This window comes from Grampus griseus (genome assembly GCF_964374135.1).
Source record: "Grampus griseus genome assembly, chromosome: 15".
NCBI lineage: Eukaryota > Metazoa > Chordata > Mammalia > Artiodactyla > Delphinidae > Grampus > Grampus griseus.
Window position 1 is genome coordinate 68,958,449 of NC_139009.1, and position 26,884 is coordinate 68,985,332.

Below are 26,884 nucleotides of genomic sequence, written 5' to 3' on the forward strand. Positions count from 1 at the left end.
AGGAAAGTTCCCTCTGTGCCTACTTTCTGCAGGTTTTTGATCATAAATGGGTGTTGAATTTTGTTGAAAGCTTTCTCTGCATCACTTGAGATGATCATATGGTTTTTCTCCTTCAATTTGTTAATTTCTGTATCACGTTGATTGCTTTGTGTATATTGAAGAATCCTTGCATTCCTGGAATAAACCCCACTTGATCATGGTGTATGATACTTTTAATGTGATGTTGGATTCTCTTTGCTAGTATTTTGTTGAGGATTTTTGAATCTATGTTCATCAGTGATATTGGCCTTTAGTTTTCTTCCTTGGTGACATCCTTGTCTGGTTTTGGTATCAAGGTGATGGTGGCCTCGTAGAATGAGTTTGGGAGTGTTCCTCCCTCTGCTATATTTTGGAAGAGTTTGAGAAGGATAGGTGTTAGCCCTTCTCTAAAAGTTTGATAGAATTCACCTGTAAAGCCATCTGGTCCTTGGCTTTTGTTTGTTGGAAGATTTTTAATCACAGTTTCAATTTCAGTGCTTGTGATTGGTCTGTTCTTCCTGATTCAGTCTTGGCAGGTTATGCATTTCTCAGTATTTGTCCATTTCTTCCAGGTTGTCCATTTTATTGGCATAGAGTTGCTTGTAGTAATCTCTCATGATCTTTTGTATTTCTGCAGTGTCAGTTGTTACTTCTCCATTTTCATTTCTAATTCTATTGATTTGAGTCTTCTCCCTTTTTTTCGTGATGAGTCTGGCTAATGGTTTATCAATTTTGTTTATCTTCTCAAAGAACCAGCTTTTAGTTTTATTGATCTTTGCTATCATTTCCTTCATTTCTTTTTCATTTACTTCTGAACTGATCTTTATGATTTCTTTTCTTCTGCTAACTTTGGGTTGTTTTTGTTCTTCTTTCTCTAATTGCTTTAGGTGCAAGTTTAGGTTGTTTATTCGAGATGTTTCCTGTTTCTTAAGGTAGGATTGTATTGCTATAAACTTCCCTCTTAGAACTGCTTTTGCTGCATCCCATAGGTTTTGAGTCCTTGTGTCTCCATTGTCATTTGTTTCTAGGTTTTTTTTTAGTTCCTCTCTGTTTTCTTCAGTGATCACTTCGTTATTAAGTAGTGTATTGTTTAGCCTCCATGTGTTTGTATTTTTTACAGATCTTTTCCTGTAATTGATATCTAGTCTCATAGCGTTGTGGTCGGAAAAGATATTTGACACAATTTCAATTTTCTTAAATTCACCAAGGCTAGATTTGTGACACAAAATATGATCTGTCCTGGAGAATGTTCCATGAGCACTTGAGAAAAATGTGTATTCTGTTGTTTTTGGATGGAATGTCCTATAAATATCAATTAAGTCCATCTTGTTTAATGTATCATTTAAAGCTTGTGTTTCCTTATTTATTTTCATTTTGGATGATCTGTCCATTGGTGAAAGCGGGGTGTTAAAGTCCCCTACTATGATTGTGTTACTGTCAATTTCCCCTTTAATGGCTGTTAGTATTTCCCTTATGTATTGAGGTGCTCCTATGTTGGGTGCATAAATATTTACAATTGTTATATCTTCTTCTTGGATTGATCCCTTGATCATTATGTAGTGTCCTTCTTTGTCTCTTGTAATAGTGTTTATTTTAAAGTCTACTTTATCTGATATGAGAATTGCTACTCCAGCTTTCTTTTGGTTTCCATTTGCATGGAATAGCTTTTTCCATCCTCTTACTTTTAGTCTGTATGTGTCTCTAGGTCTGAAGTGGGTCTCTTGTAGACAGCATATATCTGGGTCTTATTTTTGTACCCATTCAGCCAATCTGTGTCTTTTGGTGGGAGCATTTAGTCCATTTACATTTAAGGTAATTATCGATATGTATGTTCCTATTCCCATTTTCTTAATTGTTTTGGGTTCATTATTGTAGGTCTTTTCCTTCTCTTGTGTTTCTTGCCTAGAGAAGTTCCTTTAGCATTTGTTGTAAAGCTGGTTTGGTGGTGCTGAACTGTCTCAGTTTTTGCTTTTCTGTAAAGGTTTTAATTTCTCCATCAAATCTGAATGAGATCCTTGCTGGGTAGAGTAATCTTGGTTACAGTTTTTTCTCCTTCATCACTTTAAATATGTCCTGCCAGTCCCTTCTGGTTTGCAGAGTTTCTGCTGAAAGATCAGCTGTTAACCTTATGGGGATTGCCTTGTGTGTTATTTGTTGTTTTTCCCTTGGTGCTTTTAATATGTTTTCTTTGTATTTAATTGGTTTTTTTGTTTGTTTGTTTGTTTGTTTTTTGGGTTTTTTGTTGTGCACGGGCCTCTCACTGTTGTGGCCCCTCCCGCTGCAGAGCACAGGCTACGGACACGTAGGCCCAGTGGCCATGGCTCACAGACCCAGCCACTCCGCTGCATGCGGGATCCTCCTGGATCAGGGCACAAACCCACGTCCCCTGCATCGGCAGGCGGACTCCCAACAACTGCACCACCAGGGAAGCCTGTATTTAATTTTTGACAGTTTGATTAATATGTGTGTTGGCGTATTTCTCCTTGGATTTATCCTGTGTGGGACTCTCTGTGCTTCTTGGACTTGATTAACTATTTCCTTTCCCATATTAGGGAAGTTTTCAACTATAATCTCTTCAAATATTTTCTCAATCCCTTTCTTTTTCTCTTCTTCTTCTGAAACCCCTATAATTCGAATTTAATGTTGTCCTAGAGGTCTCTGAGACTGTCCTCAGTTATTTTCATTCTTTATTCTGCTCTGCAGTAGTTATTTCCACTATTTTATCTTCCAGGTCACTTATCCATTCTTCTGCCTCAGTTATTCTGCTATTGATCCCATCTAGAGTATTTTTAATTTCATTTATTGTGCTGTTCATTGTTGTTTGTTTCATCTTTAGTTCTTCTAGGTTCTTGTTAAATGTTCTTTCATTTTGTCTCTTCTATCTCCAAGATTTTGGATCAACTTCACTATCATTATTCTGAATTCTTTTTCAGGTAGACTGCCTATTTCCTCTTCATTTGTTAGGTCTGGTGGGTTTTTATCTTGCTCCTTCATCTGCTGTTTTTCTATCTTCTCATTTTGCTTATCTTACTGTGTTTGGGGTCTCCTCTTTGCAGGCTGCAGGTTCGTAGTTCCCACTGTTTTTGGTGTCTGTCCCCAGTGGCTATGGTTGGTTCAGTGGGTTGTGTAGGCTTCCTGGTGGAGGGGACTAGTGCCTGTGTTCTGGTGGATGAGGCTGGATCTTGTTTTTCTGGTGGGCAGGTCAATGTCTGGTGGTGTTTTATAGGGTGTCTGTGAACTTATTATGATTTTAGGCAGCCTCTCTGCTAATGGGTGGGGTTGTGTTCCTGTCTTGCTAGTTGTTTGGCATAGGGTGTCCTGCACTGTAGCTTGCTGGTCGTTGAGTGAAGCTGGGTGCTGGTGTTGAGATGGAGATCTATGGGAGATTTTCGTCATTTGATATTATGTGTAGCTTGGAGGTCTTTTGTGGACCAGTGTCCTGAAGTTGGCTCTCCCACCTCAGAGGCACAGCACTGACTCCTGGCTGCAGCAACAAAAGCCTTTCATTCACATGGCTCAGAATAAAAGGGAGAAAAAGTAGAAAGAAAGAATTAGTAGAAGTAGAAAGAATGAAAGAACAAAAGAAAAAAAAAAGAAAGGTGGAAAGAAAGAAAGGAGAGAGGGAGGTAGGGAGGGAGGGAGGACAGAAAGAAGGAGGGAAGGAAGGAAAAAAAAGAAAGAAAGAAGATAAAGTAAAATAAAATAAAGTAAGATAAAATATAATAAAGTTATTAAAATAAAAAATAATTATTAAGAAAAAAAATTAAACAAAAAACACGGACGGATAGAACCCTAGGACAAACGGTGGAAGCAAAGCTATACAGACAAAATCTCACACCGAAACATACACCCTCACAAAAAGAGGAAAATTGGAAAGAATAATAAATCTTGCTCTCCAAGTCCACCTCCTCAATTTGGGATGATTCGCTGTCTATTCAGGTATTCCACAGATGCAGGTACATCAAGTTGATTGTGGAGCTTTAATCCACTGCTCCTGAGGCTGCTGGGAGAGATTTCCCTTTCTCTTCTTTGTTCTCACAGCTCCCGGGGCTCAGCTTTGGATTTGGCCCTGCCTCTGCGTGTAGGTTGCCGGAGGGCGTCTGTTTTTCGCTCAGACAGGACGGGGTTAAAGGAGCAGCTGCTTTGGGGACTCTGGCTCACTCAGCCTGGGGGGAGGGAGGGGCACGGAGTGCGGGGTGAGCCTGCACCGGCAGAGGCTGACGTGACGTTGCACCAGCCTGAGGCGCACCGTGCGTTCTCCCGGGGAAGTTGTCCCTGGATCCCGGGACCCTGGCAGTGGCGGGCTGCACAGGCTTCCCGGAAGGGGGGTGTGGATAGTGACCTGTGCCCGCACACAGGCTTCTTGGTGGCGGCAGCAGCACCCTTAGCGTCTCATGCCCGTCTCTGGGGTCTGTGCTTTTAGCCGCGGCTTGCGCCCGTCTCTGGAGCTCCTTTAAGCAGCGCTCTTAATCCCCTCTCCTCGCGCACCAGGAAACAAAGAGGGAAGAAAATGTCTCTTGCCTCTTCGGCAGGTCCAGACTTTTTCCTGGACTCCCTCCCGGCTAGCTGTGGAGCACTAGCCCCCTTCAGGCTGTGTTCACGCCGCCAACCCCAGTCGTCTCCCTGCGCTCCGACCGAAGCCCGAGCCTCAGCTCCCAGCCCCGCCCTCCCCAGCGGGTGAGCAGACAAGCCTCTCGGACTGGTGAGTGCCGGTCGGCACTGGTCCTCTGTGCGGGAATCTCTCCGCTTTGCCCTCCGCACCCCTGTGGCTGTGCTCTCCTTGCGGCTCCGAAGCTCCCCCACTCCTCCACCCGCAGTCTCCGCCCGCGAAGGGGCTTCCTAGTGTGTGGACACTTTTCCTCCTTCACACCTCCCTCCCACTGATGCAGGTCCCGTCCCTATCCTTTTGTCTCTGTTTTTTCTTTTTTCTTTTGCCCTACCCAGGTACGTGGGGAGTTTCTTGCCTTTTGGGAGGTCTGAGTTCTTCTGCCTGCGTTCAGCAGGTGTTCTGTAAGAATTGTTCCATGTGTAGATGTATTTCTGGTGTAACTGTGGGGAGGAAGGTGATCTCCGCATCTTACTCTTCCGCCATCTTCCCCTCGTCTCAATGTAGTATTTTATATGCTTTAGGAGTTCAGAAATTATTATCTTTTATATACAAAATATATAAATGTTGAACAAATATTTTTTTCTGATTATAAATGCTTCTTGGGGTACTTTTCCCCATTATTTTATTTAAATGTTAATGAATAAATGTTTTCTTTTTAACAAACCAGCATTTCTAGCATGTTTAATAATATTGCAATACTAACTATCCAGTTATAAATATATTGGATTTTTTTTTTTATCATTTCAGGTGGAGGAGGCCTTAGAAGCTGTCAAAAATGCTACAAATGAGCAAGACCTTGCAAATCGCTTTAAAGAATTTGGAAAAGAGATGGTGAAACTTAACTATGTAGCTGCAAGAAGACAACAGGTGGGAAAGATTTTGGAAATCTAGGGGAGAAAGTGAGTGAGTTTAAGTAACCTTGTAGTTTTGTAGGCCCGGACAGTGGATCAGCTGCACCTGCCGGCTATCAGATCATCAGATGCCTTAGGAACCTGTGATCACAAAGACATCTTCTACTTGGGCCCGTTCTGGCCCTACTGTACCGCGCTGGTACTCCCTGGGTACTCTCGGGCCCCTGTGTGCTTACAGTAGGTCACAGGCCACCTGCTTCAATGGTGGGAACCACCACGCCAGCCCTACCACACTCTAACCTTTCTTTTTTTTTGACTTTTATATTTATTTTTTTATGGAAGTATAGTTGATTTACAATGTTGTGTTAATTTTGGCTATACAGCAAAGTGATTCAGTTATACATATATTGATATATACATTTTTAAATATTTTCTTCCATCATGATTTATCTCAGGATATTGAACATAGTTCCCTGTGCTATACAGCAAAACCCTGTTGTTTTGCACTTCATGTGTAATTGTTTGCATCTGCTAACCCCAAACTCCATCACTCCCCCCCCCACCCTCCCCCTTCACAACCACAAGCCTGTTCTCTATGTCTGACCACACTCTAACCTTTTGTTCACACTTGGAAAAGCTCCCGATTGAAATATAAAGAATATCAAACTGTGGTGTGGCCACTCCCTGGGCACTGCCCTTAGCCCTCACTTTTTATCTCCCAGCCCTGTGGACAGCACCGTGCATATACACACCCCAAGTGTGTAGTATGTACAGTGAAACTTTTATCAAAGAGATTAAGTAAACATGAAGAAAAATAGAGAAAAGGCAGAGAGAGAGAGAGAGAAAGAGAGAGAGAGAAGGGAATGGACAGGGGAGGGAGAGCACAGGTAGCGAGTCACTTTGATGAAGGTGGTTGACCTGGGGTTTTCTTTGCCTCCCTTTTGTCTCAGGATGACACCCTCCATTTAGCCAGTTCTATTTGTTCAGTAGGTACCATCAGAATTTAGTTTCCAAAGAGTGTGTCCTTTTCTTTCTTCTTAGAAAAAAACATCTTTAAATGTGGAGAGGTGAGTTAAAATCCTATTCACCCATCTTTTTGACTGTTCTCAGGATTCTTCAACATTTTGGGCACTTCCTAGTGACTTTTTCTAAGGTTCTCTGTGACCAACAGGAGAATTCTTGTGAACATTTGTTGAGTGATCATCTGTGCCAGACTGAAGTGACACCCGTATTACAAATTGACCAAGATCTAGTCCCTTCCCCTAAAGAGCTTCCAGTGTCCTTTGTGGTGGGCACACAGTCATGATTTTAGTTCAGGCGATTATTTTTAAGTATTTTGTTATCAGCAGAATCCTTTGTTCAAGTGGAATCTTGTGTGGTAGCCCACAATGTAATGTGGTTAGGAGCGAAGTTACTCTGAAGCACAGGTTTGAGGCCCAAAAGCCACTGAGCTTGTTTAAACAACTGAAAAAAAAAAATGCATTGAATCTTGATTTCAGTGACCAACGGGGAGGCTGGGGAGAAGGGTGGGTGCCAGGACACTCAGAGTCTTGTAGAGTGTTTGGATTTTATTGTAAGTGAATGGGTAGTAGTTGAATAGTTCAGAGTTTGGTATCAAAGTCTCAGATTTACAGTTTAATGTTATTCTAGGTACGTTGCAAAGCTGGGGGTAGCATGGAAGAGGAGAGACTAGTTGTATTTGGGAGGGGGCTGAAGTCATCTAGGTGAGCGATGCTGGTGATTCTGGAAAATCTTTATCAAAAGTTCAGGCTCTCGTTCAATTCGTCCAAAAGAATTTGGTGAGGAACACAAAACACAGAGGAAAAAATAAATACACACACTGAGTCTGAGGCGCAAAGAGAACAAAGACACAGTTTATTCAGGACAGAAGCAAAAGTTACACACTCAGAGAAGCGTGTGGGCATCCTCTAGAGTGAGGGGTGCCACCCAGGGTTGTTGATCCCCTTTTTGTCTTATTTTTAGCACTTTGAATGGGTGGGGGTCTTTTTGATTAGGGGGGAATATTCTTTGAGCAGAGGGTTGAGGTGTGGCCTGGATTTGCACCAGGTTGCACCAGCTTCTGGTCCTGTGCGTTTGTCTCCTGAAGCCACCCTACATGCACTCTAGGAGCTGTTTTCCCTTAAATTGTCCCTTACTAGTTGAGTGCCACACGTGGAAGGTCCTATAGGGTCATCAGCAACCTGTGCATTTTTATTGCACATGCTCCATGGTTTTTCATGGTCAGAATTTCTTGCTCAGATGCTACAAAGTTTCTGTTTTAGATGCCATTCCTCCATGCATCATGGCCTCAGTAAGGGCAAAACAAGGAGGTAGCTTTGCCTTCTGACTCATGCCTGTACATGAGGAGGCAGTCCTGGGGCCCGGCTGTGTCTTTTCTGCCTCAGTGGTGGTCTCAAATATCTTGGCAGCAGTACTGGTGGAGAAAAGCGTAAGGAGTCCACGTTTATTTTGAAAATAGAACACTCAGGACCTGCTGTGCAATTGGCTGTGGGAGTTTAGAGAGTGACAGCAACCGGTTCACATCTGAGGTTCTGTTTGAGCAAATGGATAGATGGTGAGGAATTTACTGAATGGGTGAAGACTGGAAAGGGACCAGTGAGGGTTCGAGATCAAGATTTCATACTTAGATGCACTGATTTTGAGATGCTTGTAAAATCCATGTAGAAATGTCAAAAGGAGAGAGATGTGGGTTGGAGATGGAAACAAGTCATCAGCATGCAGCTGGTATTAAAATCCACAGTAATATATGAGATATTCATCTGAGAATGCCCATAAATATAATTTATTTTTATCTCATAAACCTTGTTTTAACTAATTGCTATTTCACACTCTTTCAAGAAAATGTAGGAAAAAAAGTAGAATTAAAAGAAGAAAAAAAATTGTATAACACTCTACCAGCCGCAGAAGGGTCGTGCTAATATTTTGGTATATTACTTTTCAGTTGTTTATCTTCATATTGTAACATATTTACAATCATACCGTGCATACAAATAGGTGTAAAATGTTCTTCTTTATTTATCTTATAAATATTACCCATTTTATTATTTTTATAGAAACTTCTTTTAATATCCACATAAAGAGTCCATCAAATGAAAACTTCAGTAGTCTACTTAACCAATTCTTCATAAATCAGCATTTACATTGTTTACAGGTTTTATTCATGTGATTAAAAATGTTTCTAAAAATATCTTTATGGAAAGAATTTCCCACCCCCTATTTCTCACTTTCATATTTAGATTTTTTTTTTTAGTATAGATATATCCCAGAATGGAGTCTAAGGTTTCTGGACCAGGTGTTCTGGAGGTTAATAAGACCCTTCATGACTAGTTGGGAGGAAACTTCTACCTGCACCACCTAGATTATTGACCAGTGTAGAGGATACCCTCGCATGTTGGTTCCCCATTTATCTGTGTTGATCTTTAGGGCTAAAAATAAGTCATCCCAATTTAGAAATTGTGTTGGCTGGCATAGATCTGTTAGTGCTTAAGCAAAGGGGGATAGATGGCTCAGTTAGTTATTTACTACTTAATGTCCGTTTGTCCTGACAATCTTAGATATCAAATATAATGTGCTTGTCTCAGAATGATTTTGACCCATGGAAGAGATGTAATTCACTGTTTCCAGGTCATCCATCTATCATGTACCAAGTGAACAAATAGGAAGAGAACCCCAGTGGTTCAAATACCCTCTAATGATAGATTTTGAAGCTAGAGAAATTTTCTCCTAGAGGTACTCAGCTGGCAGTCCTACATGGTCCTCAGAGAACAGTACTGCCTTTAACATTTCCCAAAATGCTGTGAACCTTTTCTTAACAATACCCTTTAAAGCTGAAAATAAAGAGACTCTCCAGTGGTACTATTTTGACATCCCAAACTAAGAAAGCAAATCATCTTTGATCTATTTTTTTTATTATTCCCTAAACTCAAATGAGTGATCCGCCATCAAAAGTAGTTTTAAAAAAAACAAACCCTGTGCTGAAAATGATAATGAAGCGACAGTGATGCACTGAGCAAAATCAGAGGAGTTCGATTTCCCATGTTTGCGATTGTAATTGAATGTGGAGTCAGGCACAGTATCAGAAAACTGAAGTTTGGGTTTTCCATCTGCTGATAACTAACTCTGATCCATTCAAGCCACTTACCTTGTTGGTGGCTCAGTTTTGACATTCTTGCAGCAATATTTATTGAATGCATTTCATGGGCTAGATACTGTGCTGTTGCCTAAAGAACCACTGAGCAAGATAGCTAGGGCTCTCTGCTCTCATTAGGCATACAGTTTAGGAGAAAGACATATACTTAAATAAGTAAATACAATAAAGCATTGAGGAGTATTAATGATAGGAGGGAAGAGGGTCTTGTGGGAGCAGATAGAAGGGGATGTATCTTAGAGAGTTGTATGGAGAGTAGGTTCTCAGAGGATGGGCCCCATCAGGGGAAAGGATAGGGTGGAAGAGGGATGCTCAGATATCTCACATAGAAAGAACAGTACGTGCAAAGTCTTGGCAGCTAGAGAGAAGAGAGAGGAGATGGTTTCTAAAATTCAGTGGTCCTAGATGTCTGTGACTTTAAGCTCTATTACAGACACTTCCATGGCAAGCTTCATGGAAGTGACGGGTTTGTGTTTTGCACACACAGGAGCTGAAGGACCCTCATTGTCGGGATGAGATGGCAGCCGCCCGAGGGGCTCTAAAGAAGAACGCCACAATGCTGTACACAGCCTCCCAAGCCTTTCTCCGGCACCCAGATGTTGCCGCCACCAGAGCCAACCGAGATTACGTGTTCAAACAAGTGCAGGAGGCCATTGCCGGCATCTCCAATGCTGCTCAAGCTACCTCGCCCACCGACGAAGCCAAAGGCCACACGGGCATCGGGGAGCTGGCTGCGGCTCTGAACGAATTTGACGTAAGCATCTGGGTGATATACCCAGAAGGGCGTGTGTTTTCACTGAAAAAAATGTTTTGGGATGAAAGGCCACCAAGATAATATACATTGATTTATCTCTCTTGAGGCTTTTGATAGTAAGTTAAACTACTTGATGTATGACTGTTACTAGGAATCCGACATCTTGGTAGAACCTAGTTTACTGGTCTTTAAGGGAACTAACAATTGTGTTAAAGAGGACCTGATCCCATGCAGGTAGAAACCTTGAACACTGTAACTTTCCTACACCACAGGCTATTTTAGAGACAGTTTATCATTTGCAGGATGATCTTTATAATTAAAGAGGCAAATGTCATAGGCAGTGTAGATGTGGATTGCCTCGATGCTGTTTGGGTGAAGAACTGCTCTCAATTTCTTCATTTTCAATCAGTGGTGAGCAGACTCCACTGCCCTCTCATCCCATCCGGGATCCTGGTCTTCCTCGCATCAGCCTCTCTGGGTGGCACCTCTGCTAGTCCCGTGAACGACCCACATTCTGAACCTACTATTTCTAGGGGTGTGTCCCAATGAGGGAAGCAGTAGAAGGATGGCTCACTGTGCCATAGTCATGGCAGCCGAATGAATGGAGAGGATGCATGTCATCAACAGCCTGGGATGACAGCTCTCACTGCCCCTGGGCCAGGATATAGCCCACCTGTGAGAAGGTGGAATTCAGTTGAGTTCATCCCATGTTCAGTGAGAGCCTACATGTGTTGTGAGCTAAAAACATTTATAAATAATTAGTATCTGCTTTTAAGAGTTATATTTTCCCTTAGAGGAGATGAAGGATGCAGAAATGTACTGAAACCCTTTAAGTGATAAAATACAATGTAACAGGAATTCATAGGAGAAGAATTGGTTACTTAACAGCTGTGGAGAAAGATGATGAGTTTGCTTTTGGATATGTTGACATGAATTTTTGGCAGGAGATGACTGGCTGCCTGCTAGAAAACAGAACCAGGAGCAAATGATTGTTAAAGGTATGGAGATGGATGATATAAAGGAAGGATAATTATAACACTTTATACACAGATAATTCTTTCCAGTTTTCACAGGCATCTCTCTTCTTTCTTTTATTTTTTCAGTTAGTCAAAAAAAATACATATATTGAACTCAGACCATATATTTATTATTTCCAAAGTTTCTAAAATAAGGATTAAATACAATAAATTTCAAGTATTTACCACAGAAATTAGGCCTTAACATGTAGTGTATTCACAAAGTTTTAGGAGACAACAGAAAATTCGTTGGAACTAATAAGATACTTCAGTGAGGTTATTGATTTTAAAATAAAGATATAGAAGTTACTAGATTTCCATAATGTAAAAAAAATAGAATAATAGAAAAGAGATCCTGTTCACAAAGTAAACAATAAAAATAATTTGTTGGCTTTATTTCACTACTTAATTTTATTTCTTTATTATGTTAGAAATAATCCTGATACAAATGTAGAGGATCTAAGATAGAAAATTATATTACTTTACTGAGGGGTAAGTTGTACTTTTTGGTAAATGATGTCATGATCCCAGGTAGGAAAAACTATTGACCCTATCAGTTTTTATAATATTCAGACAATCTGTATAAAAATTCTAGGAGGGTTTTTTTGGAACTTGACAGAGTGATGATAATTTTTTTTTTCCTTTTATTTTTTCTGGGTTAAGAATGAATGAACCCATAATTTAAAAAAACAAAAATGAGCAGGTCATGCACTCAGATATTAACACATTACAATGCCACTTAATTTTTACTGAGTGCATTAGAATAAAATTGTCTCATCGTTAAACAGAATAGAAAATTATAACATTAACTACAAAATTATTTTATGAAATGATGTTTTCTTTTTTTTTTTTTTTTTTTTTTGCGGTACGCGGGCCTCTCACCGTTGTGGCCTCTCCCGTCGCGGAGCACAGGCTCTGGACACGCAGGCTCAGCGGCCGTGGCTCACGGGCCCAGCCGCTCCGTGGCATGTGGGATCTTCCCAGACTGGGGCACGAATCCGTGTCCCCTGCATCAGCAGGTGGACTCTCAACCACTGCACCACCAGGGAAGCTCTGAAATGGTGCTTTTTAAAATTAAAGAATATTTAGATTTTGACACAATTACACTTTTATAATCATAGTTTATTTTATAATCAAAAAGTAAACAATAAAGCCTAAGTGAGAACCTGGTAATAGAGTAGATATGCAGCATACAGAGGACTCTCTTGAAGGAATGTCCAGACTCTTCACCTGCTGCCGCCTTCTGCCCGAGAGCGTGGTGACTGCAGCTTCCCATTCTCTTTGTATCTCAACCATTTTCATTGTATCTCAACCATTTTCATTAAAAGGAGCTTTTACCTGCAGTGAATTTAACAATTGAGGCATCATTTGGGTTATTATGGCTTTGGATTCAGAAAATAAAACTTAGGCCATGTGGGAAAAGTCTACTAGTAAAGTATGTTGGAGTACTTTCCAACTGTTCTAATAGGTTGGTATCTTCTCATTATGGACAAATAGGCTTTGGGAGGTTAACATATGAATGCAATAGTCAAAGATTTTTTTTTTATAAAAAAAGTGGCATATTAACTAAGTCACTAATTATATTTTATTAACTTTATCTGTTGCTATGTGTCATTATAAATATTAACTAAGTGATGTTTATTACTTATATTAACTCAGTATCTTATATGTTAACTAATTGTATATTATATTAGCTTAGTATATTAACCAAGTAATATTGTATTATTAAATGTATATTAGTTCTCAAGCTATGTAAATTGCATGCAACATTATCTAATGTTTAAAATTGTATTTCTCAGATGTTGACAGAAATCAACATGTGGAGCTCTCTCAATTAGCAATTCATAGATAGTAATCCCATTTGGTGTGGTTCTCTAAAAACAGTTATTTAGTAAATGAAATTGATTTCAGTACTTTCTCAAAAGTAGTAATGCTAGTAAAATATTATTATTTAAAGATATAATGTAATTAACCAGTTGTAGGTTTTTTATCATTTCTGACACCAGCAAACCTAGACAGTCCTTAATGATATTTGAAAATCTCTCACTAAAATAATGTTCCATTTCTCTTTGTAACAGAATTATACATTTCTGTTCTATATTTGCATAATGAGTACCTCGGTATTTTTTATTTCCCAGGCGTATTGACTTGAAGTTGATTTAGAATTCACAGGCATTTGTCTTAAATCCTAAATGCTATTCTCAGATATTAAACAAATTGATATTACATTGGGTGGGAAACTCACTGACACTTCCTGTGATTTACTTTTCTGGTAATATCCCTTACCGGTGCTTGGTTTGGTGGCTTGCCAATGTAATAGGGATTTGAAAAAGTCAAGCAACTTTGAGATTCTGAAGTGAAAAGAACCGTACAAATACAAAATATATTTTCAGTCATCCCCTAATGCTGAATTTGAAGTCCAGACCATTTCATAATAATAGTCATCATTGTGTTAAACCCAGTTTTTCTGGGAGGTAGGATGCAGAAGTGGCTTCGAGTTTCTCAGTTGATTAAGAACAAGGCAAAAATTAGTATTTTTGCATTCATTTGTCTAAAATTATAGGATTGATTTCTACCTAGTTATAGTTGTATAACTATATAGTTACAATTATGGCTCAATGCTTGGTGACCTATTTTCTGGCATTATTATCCTACCTACATGAAGGGTTGATGTAGTGATTTATAAAGTAAAAGACTGAAAGAAAAAAACCCAGTATTTTAACAACTTGAAACTGTCAAGAGAGTCTCTAATGATATAACAGCAAAAAGTAAAATGATTGCTAATCAACGGAAAAATCAACCTCTTTTAAAATGTGGCAACTTGAGATAGGTAATTTTATCTAGTGAAGCTATCTACTAAGGGATACTGAAAAGAATTTAGAAAAATGTGGTGACTGCTCAGAAGTAAATCATGTTATCATGTCAATTTTGACTGCTAGAAAACCTCCAAGAGTGGGAGAAAGGAAGATGAAAAGTTATTCCTAAAGAATCTCGTTATTATTTTAAAGAAAAGAGAGGATGCCGTGCCTTGTTTTTTGAAGCTTTCTTTTGTAGATGAAGATACTTTAGAAAAATAGAAATTGACACCATTCACGGTCCAGTCTTCATAATTGATAGCTATTTTGCTTTTACAGTTATTATTTTCTTTTAAATCAGACAATTCCTCTAACCTTAATCTCGAAGTCCTCTAATCTTAAGCATTCTACTTGTGGTTTTGCTTCTTTCTTTTTCCATTTCCCTGGGAATTGGCTTGACTAATAATTCTCTTTTGCTTTTACATTTAATTTCTCTTACTCCACTTGTTTGGTTCCCTCAGCCTATAGAAAAAATGTATTTGTATTCTACAACCTAAAAAGAAAATGAAACAAAATGTTAGACTACCATACTTACCATCTTCTCATATTTCACTCTGTTTTCCTTACAGTTAAGAAGTAGATTCTAATCTACTTGGCCTCTGACTAGCTCTTACCTCTTTCAGCCTTGTCGTCTACCCTCTACTCCTGCCCTTCCTCTGTGATACTATGTCTGAGGGTCTCTAGGGAACGTTCACTCATGAAATCTTTGTGCTCTTATTTTCTAGTTCTTGACTGCTTCACCTTTGGAAAGAGGGTGGCATTGAATAGTATTAACTATACTTTCTCTTTCACTGTATTACTTCTCACCTGCAAGATTTAAATATCTGTGCTTGAGAAGTAGGACAGCCTGGTCTCAACCACATTGAGCTGAAATGTCACCATGACATACCAACCCTGTGTAAGTTGCCATGTTTATTTCTGCCTAATTTTTCATACCTCCCCTCTACCTTTTAGGTTTTCTTCCTTTTTTCTCCTTCTTTTAAAATACATTTTCATTTCTTGATCCAGTGCTAATTCTCTCACTGATCTGGCGTTCAGTGGGTGGGAATGTTGGAGTGTGAGTATGAGGAATGATGAGACATCTGTATCACAGGTGGATGAGGACGGCAAGGATCTATAATCTGACAATGTTAAGGGATTGAGCCTAACTACAGTGGGAGAGAATTGTCACACCCCAGGAAGCAGCTTCGTGCTCCAGTGTTTACTCCCTATAGGGTTATTCCAACTGTGTGCTGTCCTCAGCGGGTGCACTCAGATTCTAGGAGATTTAGTCCAAAGAAAGAGGTGAAGGAACAGGAGTCCAGGTGACAGCAATCACTTCACAGCAGGACCCCAGCTCATTGCTGGGACATGAAAAGAGGTTTCTGAGTACCTGAGAGTAATAACAACCCTGGACTAGGGTTTGGGATCCAGGGTTGGCATATAGCTCCAGTGGAGAGCTGGAGGGCTATGTAGATCACTTAGGTCACAGGCCCAAATACATGACCTCAGAGATCTATGCTGAAGGAATCTGAAGTAGAGTTTTTCTGTTGACCCCCTTCTCCAAATATCACTCTTCATATTTTTGAATAGGAAATAATTATTTCTTATTCTTGTTACCAGGCCCAGATAGATGCTCCTGGGGAAGCGCTAGTCCCTTAAGGAGCCATGAACCAGAATTCTGGCTGGCTCAGGGATTCTTAAAGGGTTTTATTGCTTCATGGTCTCTACAACATCAGGCAAGGAGGAAGGTCTCCTTGGAGAAGTACATTTCACAGAGCCTCTTATTCAGTCCTTTCCCAGTTCTAACCCTCCCTTTGGCTGTGGAAATCAACATAGTTATTGATCAGAGAGGCTAACCCCAGGCCTCATCTCCTTCTCTGATGTTCTGTGAAGTTATTCTGACTGCAGACATCTGGTAACCCCCATATTGGGTTAAGAAGATCATAAGTTTTCTATGTATTTGTTTACATTAGAGTGAGGGTGGAGAGAGGAGAGGAGAGGGCCCCATCAAAATACTGTAAACACACTGGTAAGGAAAATGCAAGATGTAGCTCATGTTCTAAAGCAATTAGCAAAGTGGAGGGACAAATGCATACAAATAAAAGCCAGTAAGCAGGACCATTTAACTTTTGAAAAGCAATTTAAGATTTCTAATTCAGGTGCTAAAAAGATGGAGCAGGCAAGCTCAGCAATCTTCTGCCTGTCTGAGTTCATGCCAATATTTCTGAAGGCTTAATATCTGTACAGTTATTATGTCTGTTATTCTTTAATACATGTATTAGTACTCCTTAATAATGCTCTCTACTATATTCCTACGAAGCGGTTCCCACTTAATTGGCTTTTAGAAGTAGCCTAGGACATTGGGAAGAGCCCAGAACTTGGATTCAAATGTCTGGCTACTACTTAAAGCCCTGTAAGTAACAAAGGATGTGTGACCTTAAGTTACGGAGATAACATCTCTAAGCCTTGGAATAAGGTCTAGGCACAGGAGAGCTAAGATCATTCATAAAGGTGTAAAGGAGAAATGCTTACTGAACAGGTATAGTTACTGCAGTGCTTAAATGCTGTGGCATGCACCTATATACCTAGTATGCACCTAACCTTCTGTGTGTGTGTGGCAGGTGTGAGATGAGGGAGGGTGAAATCAGAGAAGAATTCCTGGAGGACGTGGTGCATGAGTAGGAATTAACATGATGAGTGTGAATGAGACTGTTTCTCAGACAGAAAGAACATCCTTGCATGCAGAGGTGTGGTGGGTAGAGGAAACGTAAGCTATTTGGTTCTGGAGCCCAGGGAGAAATCTGGCTAAGTCGGTGAGCTGGAGGAAGCTTTTAGAGGCTTGTAGGCCTTGAAAGGGGCTGGGCTTCAACCTGAAGGCATTAGGGAGTTGCTGGTGATCTAAGCAGGGGAATGTATGCATGGTCAGATTTGTGTTTTTAAATATCTCTTTGGCTGCAGAGTGGAGAATGGATTGGAAAAGGGCAAGGCTGCAGTGCAGCGAGAGTGATTAGGGCGAGAGGTTATGAATGTCTGAGGACATTGTGAGAACAGGAATGGGAAGAAGTGGATGGATCTGAACCACATTGAAGGAGTAGAATCAACAGACCTTGAGGACTGTACTTCTTATTTTCATTTATTGAAAGAGTTAATGCTTTGTATAGTAAGCTTTAACTATGTAAAAAAAAAAAAAACAAACATTTTTACAGGTCCAGTTGTGAAGTCTTGAGAATTTTCAGTCTTTTGTGGGATATTTGTTTTTTTATGTAATATAACTTTCTTGCATTGATTTCTTTTTTCTGGCTCTTAATTAACTTAACTTACATTCCTCCCAATATAATTATGAAATGCCTGGTAATTTATAGATATATATTTTGAACATTTTATTCCAAATTCTACAATATCTAGGATTTTTCTAATTTAGTTTAAGCTATTTATGTTTAATCGAGCTCCAATTAGTGTGTGCTTGCTAATGTTTATTTTACTTTTAAAAAACAACAAACTTTTACACACACTTTAAAAAAGTGGAGACATTTTCCCATGTGGTAGGACGTAATAGTAATAACAGGGTTAGTAGGGTCCAGCAATTCTCATATCTTCTCTGAATCGATCTTCCCTTTTTTACTCTGACAAATTAAACTCACCAAAATGTACTTTTAATCCTTCCTAGCTAGAAACATTCGGTGGTGTTTTAGCATTCTTTATCACACACTGACATCTGGTGGCCAAATAGAACATTAAACCATACTCCAGTGGGTTTCTGTCTAACTGTAAACATAGCACAACCTAAATACATGCTATGCAGCCAAACTCAGGGGATGTAAATATGGAGAGGGTGTAGCCTGCCTTCAGAGAACTGTTAATCTGCTTATGACAGCTTTTGTAAACTAATGTTATACAGTGGATGTTGCATTAATCCCTTTTGGAAAAGTTCGTAGCCCTGGGAAGGTGGTAAAGATGGATACAGATGCAAATGAGTTTATAGCAAGAGATGCTCAAGGCAGGGTGGAGTTTTGAGGGGTTCTACTGGCTGAGTGTGAGACAGTCAGCCAACATCTGGGACAAGGTATTCTTCCTGAGCCAGGAAGCAGGGACCCATTTATCCAGTATCATCATTTATTGCTGAGAAATCTTATTCTGGAACATTGATGCCTCCCATGTCTTCTTGCTTCCCAGAAACTTTAGCTTTATAAGGTGTTATAAGCCTAGGAGTATTTCCTGATAGCATCATTTACTTTTCTGTCATGTCTTATTATAATTACACCAAGGAAATATCCCAAGACAATTTAATTTCTCTTCTACATTTCAATTAGCAAACATGGAGCTACAAAACGTCATTGCGCAAAATAGCAGAATGATATTTGAAATATCCTTCTTGAAAATTGTGGTTCAAATCCTCATTTATTTGCCTCCCTGATGTCTTTAATCAAAAGTATTATATTTCCAATCAAGTTCTATTTCTTTTCACAAGGGAAAATGTAAGAACCTATATTTTCCCCAAGATAATATTTTTCTCCTTTAAGAATATTGACTGATTCTGTGGATCTGAGTTCACCTTTATTTCAAATAATTAGTACTAAATCTAACAGTGAATATTGACATAATTGATTATCATATTCTAAACTGTCTAAATATGTGATGGCAAATATGATTTTGATTATCATTTATTTATTAGCCATACTATAAAATTTGGGAACCAAACAAGTCCTTTTATCTAGTGAACTGTTTAGTGGTGAAACGTGTGATTTCTTTAAAATGCTCACCTCCTTGGTCTTATTTTTTTATGATTTCTTGTGTTAGAGTGCTTGTCTGTACTTAGCCCTCCAGAATTATACCTTCCCCTTCTTGTGTGTTTCCTATGGTACAGTAATGAGGATGTACTTGGTACTCATTTTTAAGATTTAGTTTGATTCTGTGGTGAACTACACACTCACACACACACAGCTCTTCCTAAAACACTCATTTGGATTTCTCATCAAACAAATTCCTTAACATACTTCCCGAACTTCTCCAGCAGCATGTTTGGGAAACTTTACTACAACTTATTGAGTCCCATTGTTCATTTCTCCAAATGTTCTCTGATACCCTGTTTTGTTCTTATTCCACACATTCATTGAGCTAAGGCGGTAGGGAAATGGTTACCCATGGATGCACGTGTGGCAGAAAAAATTGCAGGCAGCTGATGTAACTGAGGGCATTAGTCCCGTGTTCATCCTCCTGGTTACGCTAGTCACGCTGGTGGACAATATGACATCACGGTGTAGGGCAAACAAAACAAGCTCGTGTCTGAATCCAGCCACAGAACTCTTCCTTCTATGCCTCTGCTTCTGAATCTATAAAATGGGGTAATAATGTTGACTCCTCAAGATTGTGATAGTAATTTTATGGGATGAACATTCATAGGTGCCTAATCCATGGTAGGCTAGTTATTACCTTTTTCTCCTACCTCTCTTAACAGAAATGTCAGCCAGACATCTTCTACCCAAAGTTAGTGTTAAAGCTGTTTCCTAGAAAAGTCTTAGGGATCAGTACCTGATCGAAAAGTTGTTAATGTCACTTGACAGTAGTTATAGATACAGTAATACCATTCACTCTTCTGCGGCCATATCTACACCATCATGCACAACAGCCTCCAAAGAAGGTTTGACCAGAGCATAAGCAATCTTTTTTTTTTTTTTTTTTTTTTGCGGTACAGTACGCGGGCCTCTCACTGTTGTGGCCTCTCCCGTTGTGTAGCACAGGCTCCGGACGCGCAGGCTCAGCGACCATGGCTCACGGGCCCAGCCGCTCCGCAGCATGTGAGATCTTCCCGGACCAGGGCACGAACCCATGTCCCTTGTATCGGCAGGCGGACTCCCAACAACTGTGCCACCAGGGAAGCCCAAGCAATCTTTAAAAAAAAAAAAAAATTATTAGTATTTTTTATTGATGTATAGTTGTTTAATAGTGTTGTGTTAATTTCTGCTGTACAGCAAAGTCATTCAGATATATATATATATGTGTATATATATATGTTCTTTTTATATTCTTTTCTATTATGGTTTATCATAGGATATAGTATATAGTTCCCTGCGCTCTACAGTAGGACCTTATTATTTCTCCATTCTATATGCAATAGTTTGTGTCTGCTAACCCCAACCTCCCAGTCCGTCCCTCCCCTACCCCCTTCCCCCTTGGCAACCACAAGTCCATCCTTTAGGTCTATATCAGTGAGTCTGTTTCTGTTTCATAGATAAGTTCATTTGTGTCATATTTTAGATTCCACATATAAGTGATATCATATGACATTTGTCTTTCTCTTTCTGACTTCACTTAGTATGATCATCTCTAGTTGCATCCATGTTGCCAAAGCATAAGCAATCTTGAAAGGTGGCCAATTCTGCATCACAGGGGAAAAACCCAAGCAGAGATTAAATAACCACCTGGCTGAAGGATGAGTCTTAAAGTGAGAACTTGTACGTCCCGCGCTAACACTGAGCGTGTAAGTTTTCTCATTGTGTTTATTTGGAAATTCTCTTTGCTTTACTGGCTTCTGATGTAGTGAAAGCCACCTTTCGCTTCACATTAAGCGTCCGATTTCTTCAGGTCTGGGTATCTCTGAGATGCTCATAGTACACCTGGAAGGAAGAGGGGCGACTGAGAGAAAGGGGTGGGGAGAGAGGATGAAATGATGGTTCCTTCTCTCCCCAGGGACCACAGTGTAAACGAATTTATCACTTTTCTAACGTGTTCTTTTACAACATGATATCTTTTCAGCACAATTAATTAGCAAGACACGCCACTTGTTTTAAAGATGTAATACGAAAACTAGGGAACAATAAAGCAGTGTGAAAAGACAGTGTTGAATCCTACCTTTGATTAATGCTCAGCTTTTCTATCACTAATATTCTCTTGAAATTTTCCAGGATTCTCAGTTGTGGAGAGGAGTAAGACTTCCCCATGTTCTAGATTGAGGATGGACCTATATTTCCCAGACTAGAATATAAACTTACAGGTCAGAGAGAATTTCTAATATAGAAATTTCTAATACAGGGATTTCTAATTCAGAAAATCAAAGATTAATAGTACTAAAAGTCCCTTTGTTCCGGTCTAGTCCATATAAGCCAATTTATAAATGTAAGAAGGGATTTCCAGAGAGATCAAACATTTTGCTCAAACTCAACACAAGTAATTATTCTCATAACCAAAGGAGGAATACAAGTCTTTTGATTTCAGCTGTATTGGCGAAGAATGGGGTGGGAGGTGTTATCATTACCATCTCCATCAACTCCCTAAAGATACCCCAATAATCACACAATCTAAGTAGAAGAATATGTTCACTGTGCAAATGCAGCCTCCAGGCAGGTCCTGTCTTACTCCCAACCAGTTTCCCTCTCCTAAAACTGTCCTAGGAGGAAATTCTGGAGCCGACACTGCTTGTTTCCCAGGTCCCTGCTTCGGTTGCTCCTCTGAAAGCACTAGAAACATATATGTGCATCTCTCTGTTTGAAAATAACTTAATAGCATCTTCCATAATGCTTCTTCAGCTTATTCTGATCACTGAGGGCTTGGCACAGTCTTTAAGCACAAAAACATCACCAATCAGAAAAAAAGTTTTCTGCAGAACAATTTTTTTTTTTTTTTACAAAGACCTGTCACAGATTTGAAGATGACATTTGGGGATATCTGAAGGAGGAGAAGATCTCTAAGGTTGGAAAAGATAATGTACTTTATCTGTCACTGACCCCGCAGAGTGTAGCAGCCCTTTGGCATGTGGATGCAGGCTGTTTTTATTTCCAGATTCTCTCAAGCCTACATACCAGGTTCACTTTTAAAATATGGAGCAGAAAATGAACCTGAAGTGACACAAGGCAAAGGCAGACTTAATAGTAACATTCTAGCACCTAAGATCTTATTTATGCAGTAAGGAGATATGAAAAACCAAATTTGTAGTGAAAATACCCAAAAAAACCTGAATATCTCCCAGATATTTTCTTTAGGTAGCAGTGACTATGAGTATTTTTCCCCTGTACTTCTCATTTCCCAAGCTTTCTCTCACTAATATTCCTTAATTTAGAAAAATATTTTGCTTGAAAAAATTTAAAACTCTGTTTGCAGACACGTTGCAAATATAAAAATAAAGAATACCACATATTCTTTACCTAGATTTACCTATGCTTAGTATTTTTCTCCATTTGCTGTGTCATTTGTCATCTCTCTCTGTCTCTCCCAGGCACACAAACTCTTTATTTTTAAATGGTTAAAGGCAACCTTATTTTATACACACACACACACACACACACACACACACACACACACACACACACACACACACACACACACACACACACACGCCCAGACAAACAGTAGAGAATCTCTCCCAAATTATTTCCATTAAGAATTACAGATTTGGGCTTCCCTGGTGGTGCAGTGGTTGAGAGTCCACCTGCCGATGCAGGGGACGCGGGTTCGTGCCCCGGTCCTGGAAGACCCCACATGCCGTGGAGTGGCTGGGCCCGTGAGCCATAGCTGCTGAGCCTGTGCATCTGGAGCCTGTGCTCCGCAACGGGAGAGGCCACAAGAGTGAGAGGCCCGCGAAAAAAGAATTACAGATTTTTTATAAGAGGGGTGACATCAGAGCACCCATAAATTGACTAGTTTGACTAGTTCAAAAAATTATTAATTTAATGGAGGGCTGTAGTTACAACAAAATCTCCCCAGATATTGACTTCACACAGTAATTACCATGAAAAATTGTGTCCTTAAAACTAGATGGTTAAATAAAGTAATCATTTATCTAAGTTTGACTAATCCATGCCCATGTATTCTCAATTTTAGTGTTAAACAAACAAACAAACAAAAAAAAACAACACTAAATAGACTTAAGTTTGTTCCCAGTGGATCATCGTATAATATATATGTATATGTATATATATATACATCTTTATTGGAGTATAATTGGTTTACAATGGTGTCTTACTTTCTGCTTTATAACAAAATGAATCAATTATACGTATACATATGTTCCCATATCTCTTCGCTCTTGCATCTCCTTCCCTCCCACCCTCCCTATCCCACCCCTCTAGGTGGTGACAAAGCACCGAGCTGATCTCCCTGTGCTATGCACCTGCTTCCCACTAGCTATCTATTTTACGTTTGGTAGTGTATATATGTCCATGCCACTCTCTCGCTTTGTCACAGCTTACCCTTCCCCCTTCCCATATCCTCAAGTCCATTCTCTAGTAGGTCTGTGTCTTTATTCCTGTCTTACCCCTAGGTTCTTCATGACATTTTCTTTTTCTTAAATTCCATATATATGTGTTAGCATACAATATTTGTCTTTCTCTTTCTGACTTACTTCACTCTGTATGACAGACTCTAGGTCCATCCACCTCATTACAAATAGCTCAATTTCGTTTCTTTTTATGGCTGAGTAATATTCCATTGTATATATGTGCCACATCTTCTTTATTCATTCATCCGATGATAGACACTTAGGTTGTTTCCATCTTTGGGCTATTGTAAATAGAGCTGCAATGAACATTTGGGTACATGACTCTTTTTGAATTAAGGTTTTCTCAGGGTGTATGTCCAGTAATGGTATTGCTGGGTCATATGGTAGTTTGACTTGTAGTTTTTTGTTTTCTTTTTTTTTTTTTTTTAACATCTTTATTGGGGTATAACTGCTTTACAATGGTGTGTTAGTTTCTGCTTTATAACAAAGTGAATCAGTTATACATATACATATGTTCCCATATCTCTTCCCTCTTGCGTCTCCCTGCCTCCCACCCTCCCTATCCCACCCCTCCAGGCGGTCACAAAGCACCGAGTCGATATCCCTGTGCATGCGGCTGTTTCCCACTAGCTATCTACCTTACGTTTGTTAGTGTATATATGTCCATGCCTCTCTCTCGCTTTGTCTCAGCTTCCCCTTCCCCTTCCCCATATCCTCAAGTCCATTCTCTAGTAGGTCTATGTCTTTATTCCTGTCTTACCCATAGGTTCTTCATGACATTTTTTTTTCTTAAATTCCATATATATGTGTTAGCATACGATATTTGTCTTTCTCTTTCTGACTTACTTCACTCTGTATGACAGACTCTAGGTCCATCCACCTCATTACAAATAGCTCAATTTCGTTTCTTTTTATGGCTGAGTAATATTCCATTGTATATATGTGCCACTTCTTCTTTATCCATTCATCCGATGATGGACACTTAGGTTGTTTCCATCTCCGGGCTATTGTAAATAGAGCTGCAATGAACATTTTGGTACATGACTCTTTTTGAATTAAGGTTTTCTCAGGGTATATGTCCAGTAGTGGGATTGCTGGGTCATATGGTATTTCTACTTGTAGTTTTTTAAGGAACCTCCATACTGTTCTCCATAATGGCTGTACCAATTCACATTCCCTCCAGCAGTGCAAGAGTGTTCCATTTTCTCCACACTCTCTCCAGCATTTATTGTTTCTAGATTTTTTCATGATGGCTGTTCTGACTGGTGTGAGGTGATATCTCATTGTAGTTTTGATTTACATTTCCCTAATGATTAATGATGTTGAGCATTCTTTCATGTGTTTGTTGGAAGTCTGTATATCTTCTTTGGAGAAATGTCTATTTAGGTCTTCTGCCCATTTTTGGATTGGGTTTTTTGTTATTGAGCTGCATGGGCTGCTTGTAAGGTTTGGAGATTAATCCTTTGTCAGTTGCTTCATTTGCAAATATTTTCTCCCATTCTGTGCTTGTTTATGGTTTCCTTTGCTGTGCAAAAGCTTTGAAGTTTCATTAGGTCCCATGTGTTTATTTTTGTTTTTATTTCCATTTCACTAGGAGGTGGGTCAAAAAGGATCTTGCTGTGATTTATGTCATAGAGTGTTCTGCCTATGTTTTCCTCTAAGAGTTTGATAGTTTCTGGCCTTACATTTAGGTCTTTAATCCATTTTGAGCTTATTTTTGTGTATGGTGTTAGGGAGTGATCTAATCTCATACTTTTACATGTGCCTGTCCAGTTTTCCCAGCACCACTTATTGAAGAGGCTGTCCTTTCTCCACTGTACATTCCTGCCTCCTTTATCAAGGATAAGATGACCATATGTGCCTGGGTTTATCTCTGGGCTTTCTATCCTGTTCCATTGATCTATCTTTCTGTTTTTGTGCAAGTACCATACTGTCTTGATTACTGTAACATTGTAGTATAGTCTGAAGTCAGGGAGCCTGATTCCTCCAGCTCCATTTTTCGTTCTCAACATTGCTTTGGCTATTCGGGGTCTTCTGTGTTTCCATACAAATTGTGAAATTTTTTGTTCTAGTTCTGTGAAAAATGCCAGTGGTAGTTTGATAGGAATTGCAATGAATCTGTATATTACTTTGGGTAGTAGAGTCATTTTCACAATGTTGATTCTTCCAATCCAAGAACATGGTATATCTCTCCATCGGTTTGTATCATCTTTAATTTCTTTCATCAGTGTCTTATAATTTTCTGCATACAGGTCTTTTGTCTCCTTAGGTAGGTTTATTCCTAGATATTTTATTCTTTTTGTTTCAATGGTAAATGGGAGTGTTTTCTTGATTTCACTTTTAGATTTTTCATCGTTAGTGTACAAGAATGCCAGACATTTCTGTGCATTAATTTTGTATCCTGCTACTTTACCAAATTCATTAATTAGCTCTAGTAGTTTTCTGGTAGCATCTTTCAGATTCTCTATGTATAGTATCATGTCATCTGCAGTGACAGCTTTACTTCTTCTTTTCCTATTTGGATTCCTTTTATTTCCTTTTCTTCTCTGATTGCTGTGGCTAAAACTTCCAAAACTATGTTGAATAACTGTGGTGAGAGTGGGCAACCTTGTCTTGTTCCTTATGTTAGTGGAAATGCTTTCAGTGTTTCACCATTGAGGACGATATTGGCTGTGGGTTTGTCATATATGGCCTTTATTATGTTGAGGAAAGTTCCCTCTATGCCTACTTTCTGCAGGGTTTTGATCATAAATGGGTGTTGAATTTTGTTGAAAGCTTTCTCTGCATCTATTGAGATGATCATATGGTTTTTCTCCTTCAATTTGTTAATATGGTGTTATCACATTGATTGCTTTGCGTATATTGAAGAATCCTTGCATTCCTGGAATAAACCCCACTTGATCATGGTGTATGATCCTTTTAATGTGCTGTTGGATTCTGTTTGCTAGTATTTTGTTGAGGATTTTTGCATCTGTGTTCATCAATGATTTTGGCCTTTAGTTTTCTTTCTTGGTGACATCCTTGTCTGGTTTTGGTATCAAGGTGATGGTGGCCTCGTAGAATGAGTTTGGGAATGTTCCTCCCTCTGCTGTATTTTGGAAGAGTTTGAGAAGGATAGGTGTTAGCTCTTCTCTAAAAGTTTGATAGAATTCGCCTGTAAAGCCATCTGGTCCTGGGCTTTTGTTTGTTGGAAGATTTTTAATCACAGTTTCAATTTCAGTGCTTGTGGTTGGTCTGTTCATATTTTCTATTTCTTCCTGATTCAGTCTTGGCAGCTTATGCATTTCTAAGAATTTGTCCATTTCTTCCAGGTTGTCCATTTTATTGGCATAGAGTTGCTTGTAGTGATCTCTCATGATCTTTTGTATTTCTGCAGTGTCAGTTGTTACTTCTTCATTTTCATTTCTAATTCTATTAATT

The 26,884-nt window shown here is 39.3% G+C and overlaps 1 protein-coding gene across 3 annotated transcripts in view; it reads left to right on the top strand.

Moving 5' to 3' along the window:
- CTNNA2 (catenin alpha 2) overlaps positions 1-26,884 on the top strand; it is a gene marked incomplete at both ends in the record, with an annotated part of 1,036,807 nt that overhangs the window by 231,602 nt on the left and 778,321 nt on the right. For all 3 annotated transcript variants that reach the window (XM_082672515.1, XM_082672516.1, XM_082672517.1), the window contains 2 exons: positions 5,375-5,494; positions 10,134-10,400. In XM_082672515.1, the coding sequence (XP_082528641.1) occupies positions 5,375-5,494; positions 10,134-10,400 (387 nt within the window). The remainder of the gene's footprint in view (positions 1-5,374; positions 5,495-10,133; positions 10,401-26,884) is intronic.